Raw genomic sequence first — 5,408 nt, 5'->3', positions numbered from 1 at the left:
TTCTGTTCTGCTAGGCAAAGCATCACTCTGAGCAGGTGTTGTGGGTGTGCACACGTATGTGCAGGTGCATGCAGAGGCCACAGGTCAACCTCGGGTGCATTTCTAAATCCCACCATTCCCCAGGGACCTTCATGCGTCTGCCTCCCAGCACTTTGAGTGTAAATTTACTACTGGCCTTAGGGATCACAATCTGCGCCCCAGTCACCCAGGTTCAGCCATTCCATTTAATAAGCCTAATTCAATAAGCCTAGTAAAACAGCCAAATTAACTAAATGTGGTGGCACCCGCTTTTAATCTCAGCACTAGGGAGGAAAGGGCAAGGGGACATCTCTGAGTTCCAAGCCAGCCCGGTCCAGGCATCTGGGGCTGCATGGTGAGACCCTATCTCAAAGAAATAAACAAATTAATAGTGAAAAGCAGGGAAAAAAAATTGTATGTGGCCACACTGGCAAAAGAGACAAAGACATCCATGACAGCCACCCCCCTCCAAGCTCATCTTGAGAGGGCCTAACATGGCACCAAGGTTTAAGTAGAGGGCAGGAGAAACAAGGGCTGAAGATACCAGCTGTTAGCGTACCCACTGTTCTTGCACCCGCACCCACACAGCAGCTCACAGCCACGCTGGCATCCTCTTCTGGCCTCTGTGGGCACGGGGCACAAACTTAACATGCATAGATACACAGAGATAACACTCATCCACATAAAATAAAATAAATCTCAAAAAGAGTAAGAAATGATAAGCACATAGCCTGCCACCATACAGTCCTGCCCATCACTCAGCTCCCGCCCCTCATGCTAGGACCAGCCAAGTGTCAATCTTTCTCCAGCTTCAGCCCTGGGACCTCCAGCAGCTGGAGATTCCTGGGGAGATTCTAACTTCGGGGATACCCTATTTTCGATAGTCTGATACCAAACAGGAAGCTCCCGTGTGTCTTTGTAATTACTCACACAGACAGGCCAGCTACACCTGTGCATCTTCAGGCTCAGTGTTCTTTAAGAAGCCTTTGTACTGTGTGGGGGGGAAATGGGGAATGTGTACAATGCCAGTAGAGGCAAAAGAGAGCATCAGATGGAGTTACAAGTGTTGGTGAGACACTTGGAATGGGTGCTAGGAAGGAACCTGGGGTTCTCTGTAACAGCTGCAGGCTCTCAGAACCATTAACCCTCTCTCCAGAGCCACACTCAGCTTTTTTTTTTTTTTTTTTTTTTGGCTGTTGGGTGTGTGTGTGTGTGTGTGTATGTGCGTTCGAGTGAGTGAGTGAAAGAGAGGGGGGGAAGAGAGGGGGGAGAGGGGGAAGGAGGGAGGGAGGAAGGAAGGAAGGAAGGAAGGAAGGAAGGAAGGAAGGAAGGAAGGAAGGAAGGAAGGAAGGAAGAGAGAGAGAGATGGGGGAGGTTCTGGCTGTCCTGGAATATGCTCTGCAAACAAGCTGGCCTCACACTCAGAGATCCTCCTGCCTTTGCCTCCAGAGTGCTAGGATCAAAGGCCTGCACCCTGACACACATTCAGCTGCACATTCAGCATCTGAAAATGGGTTCTGGGGATTCAAAGTCAGGCCCTCAAGCTTGTGAGAAACACTTTCCTAACCGAGCCCCTTCCCCGGGCCTCCCAAGAGTTTTGATGAAAGGCTTTGGAGAGCTACTTCTCTGCTAGCAAAATGAGCCAGTTCAAGCCAGATTAGAAAATTTTATAGGCAGGTATACTGTAAACTGCTCTCCCGTGAGTTCACTGGCCCAAAGACTAGACTTGGGAAGACACAGTGGGGAGAGGTGGGAGAGGGGAAGAGAAAGAGAAAAGGGTGTGTGTGGTGGGGGATTGGAAGGAGAGTGTCTGGATTTTATAGGGAAGAGCCTCTGGGAAAGGATAGCCCAGCCTCTGGGCTGGAAAGTTCAGAATTGGAGGCAGGGCATACCACCTAGGGACTGAGGGATGCTGGGATAATCTGGAGGCCAGGTAAGGCTTTGGTATGCAAAATATGCACTTCAGTCCCTTGTCCCAGGGCCAGAAACCAAAGAATCCAGATTTACAGTGGTCTGAAACACTGCCCACTTGATTGCTATCTGATCTTTCAGCCCATCTCCCGCCTGCCTCAGGACATGGTGATAGAACCTCTGAAACCACCTCTCTCTCTCTCTCTCTCTCTCTCTCTCTCTCTCTCTCTCTCTCTCTCTCTGTCTGTCTGTCTTATCACCACAACCTTCATGCTTTAATTTAGTGTCAGACACTGTGTCATAAAGCCTATTATCTCAGTTAACATCCCCAAGAGCCAGCTTCTATGCTCATTATTGTGAACAGTAGGTTCAGAGAAGTCAGACACTTGCCCAAGTACACACAGCTTAGCTGGTACTAACTGAAGCAGGGTTTGAACTCAAACCTCGCCAACTGCAGTATGAAAGTTTTTGCTTTGTCTTATTATATTTGATTTTGTCCTGTCCGGTTGTTATCTCTTAGAAGCCTGTTATTTTCTACTGAGAGACAGAAAGGGACTGGATCTGGAGGGGAGGAGGGGAGGAACTGGGAGAAGCAGAGGGAGAGAAAATTGTAATCAGGATATATTGTATGAGAAAAGAATAAGAGAGACCCTGCCTGTTGTGATCATAAAAAGAGAAAGAGCTATTAAGATATGTTCTGGCAGGGATGTGGGGGAAGGAGGTGCCCCGGCGGGCCCATGCCAAGACATCCCTTTCCCCTGAGAGACCAGCCACATGAGGGTATAGTATAGAATAGAGTTTATTCAGGGCATGGGGAGGAGAGTTAAGAGGCAGAGAAAGGCAGAGAGAAGGAGAGAGTAGAGAAGTAGAGGCTGGCTATGGCCACGTGGAGAGAGGGGAGAAGGGAATGGGGAGAGAGGGGGCAAGCAGGAAGCAAGAGTAAGGGAGACAAGAGAGTAAAAGAGGGAAAAGGGGCCAAGCAGTTCCTATTATAGTGGGCCAGCCTAACCTGCTATTGCCAGGTAATTGTGGGGGTGGAGTCTGGACAGAAGATCAACACTGCCTCAAATGATAAAATAGAGGGGGATTAAGGAAGATTTGATGCATGGAACACACACACCAAAAAAAAAAAAAAAAAAAGAGGGGGGGTCTGGAGGGGGAGGCAAAGTCCTGAATTCTTTTCTTATGCAAATCTAGACATATATGTTCATTTATGCAGTAATTTATGAAGTGCTGGAATGGAAGTCAGGGCCTCCTTTGTCAGTTCCAGCCCAGCCTCTCTCTCAGAGAGGAACGGGGGGGGGGGGGGGGGGGGGGGGCTCACCTCAGTGAGCAACTTCTTTGCTGAATGACGGGTTTCCCAGGCTGTTCCACTGTCACCCCTGAAGAATACAGTAAAACCAACTTCAACACTACTGTTTCCTTTGGGCCTGACCTCAGGCTGTGATGTGACTAAACACGGAATCCAGATTGGGTGGGAGGGACAAAGGGATTTCCACTACCCTCTCATAGGCATGGAGGTAAATCACCTGAAGTCAGAGCTAGGAAATACAGAAATGGAAATTTTTCAAAAATCTGTTGAGGCCCAGCGTGGCTGTGGGTTTCAAGTCTGGGTGACTCACACGGAGTGAGGAAATGCTTAACTTATCAGTTGAGTTTACAAATACACTGCCAGCCCCTGGCACATCAGCTTGGATGGTTGGGAGGCCTTCCTTGTGAGACCCATGCTCAGGCTCACAGAGGAGTGGCCAAGCCTCTGTTTGCTGGTGGTTGTTTTGTTGTGTAGGTAGCCCAGGCAGCCTTTGAACTCCCAAGTATGGCCTCTACCTTCCAACCCTGTGAATTTACAGAGATCTAGCTGATTTGTGGGACGTCTCTGTTTCTTTTTAGTTTGATTTATTTTGCTGTTTGTTTTGAGACAGGGTCTTGTGATCCTGGTCTGTCCTGCCTTGAACTCCGGTTCCTCCAGCCTTCACCTGCAGTCTTCAGCTGAGGGACTTCTCAGTCTACATGACCACCGTTGGGGGGATTTCCTTAACAACTCCTCCTTCATTCGTCTGTATCTATAATTGTATTGCTCCAACAGGTTCTGTCTCTCAAAATAGCACACAGAGTCCAGTACCATCACATCAGAAATCACAGACTTTAACACTGGTTGAGGTAGGGGGTTGTTTTGGTTTTGGTTTTTTGCTTATTAGTAGCTGGATTCCAAGGAACAGAGCCCTCTGTGGTAAAGCACGGGCCTCACATGCATGAGAGACTCTGGCTCTATCTCAGCACATCTTGCCACCCTGTCAACTGAGCACTCAGGTATCAGGATGCTGGCCTGAGCTTAAGGCCAATCTAGGCTATATATGGACTTCCAGGTCAGCCTGGGCTTCATACTTTCTTTCTCAAAAAAGGGATAGTGGTACAGAGCCACTTCAGCCAATTATTTTAAGATCTGCCTATAGGCACTCCCCTGGGGAATTCTTGGGGCCCAATGGCTAGACAGCCTTGCAGAAACAGTGAATTCCAAGCTCAGTGAGAGAACTTGGAACTCAAAAAGCAAGATGGAGAATGACTGAAGAAAACACTGAACCAAACTCTATCCTCTCTACAAATACACACACACACACACACACACACACACGTATACAAAGACACATTCATAAATGAACACCATACCCATAGACATGAAAATTTAAAATCAGACAAGGAAAATAATAAAAGGCTTATTTACAAACACATTTATTTTTATATATTAATATAAATATAAAGTTTGATTTAGAAATCTTTTTTTTTTCTAGCAGCTGTCCAGCAGTTTGCTAATGCTACCTAGTGAATTATATAAAGTCTTGTCTGAGCTATGCTCAGAATAAATACCAAGTCCAGTTAAAGACAAGAGGAAAGTCCTGGAAGGGACCCCTGCTCAGACCCCATAAAACATAGCAGCTTGAGGACTTAGCAACTAGGAGTCACAAGAAGGGTAGCTCTCATTCCCATGGGGTGTCGGGTTTCACAAGAAAGAGTCCAAAGCTGGTGGTGTTGGGATAAGACAGCTCCCAGTCTCTGTATGCATCCTGGGCTCCATGCAGATAAGCCCTCAGACCCACACTGAGGCGGTGACCAGCCTTCAGGAGCAACAGTTGACTCCAGGAACGGTCCACTAACTTGTTCTCCATGGAGCAAGGGAACAGTTCCACCGTCAGGGCCAAGTTGTCAAAGTCATCTACCTGAGGCTTTGCTTGCAAAACAAGAGAGACCCAGCCCTGCACCTTGTGGCCTGTGTTTGTGGATGTTGGACTGAGCCTCAGTTCCAAAAATACGTAGTAGAGCCCGGGACTGTCTACCACCAACTCCTTTTTGTCTTCTTCGTACCTCAGACCTTGAGATAGGTATGAGCTCCCGGCTCCATCTTGGCTGTGCCAGTTCAGAGTTGTATTGCACAGCGATGCTTCTAGAAAAAGAACACTGAGTTGCTGAGGGTTGCCGGGTGT

The 5,408-nt window shown here is 47.9% G+C and overlaps 1 protein-coding gene across 1 annotated transcript in view; it reads right to left on the bottom strand.

Annotated features, from left to right (window-relative positions):
* Positions 1 to 4,649: 4,649 nt before the first annotated feature.
* Tnfsf9 (TNF superfamily member 9) overlaps positions 4,650 to 5,408 on the bottom strand; it is a 2,462-nt gene continuing 1,703 nt past the window's right edge. Inside the window, exon 3 of the mRNA XM_021149457.2 lies at positions 4,650 to 5,368. Within this exon, the coding sequence (XP_021005116.1) occupies positions 4,905 to 5,368 (464 nt within the window). The 3' untranslated portion in view covers positions 4,650 to 4,904. The remainder of the gene's footprint in view (positions 5,369 to 5,408) is intronic.

The sequence above is a fragment of the Mus caroli genome, chromosome 17 (genome assembly GCF_900094665.2).
Source record: "Mus caroli chromosome 17, CAROLI_EIJ_v1.1, whole genome shotgun sequence".
In the NCBI taxonomy this organism is placed as follows: Eukaryota; Metazoa; Chordata; class Mammalia; order Rodentia; family Muridae; genus Mus; species Mus caroli.
This window is presented reverse-complemented; position numbering and strand designations above follow the sequence as displayed.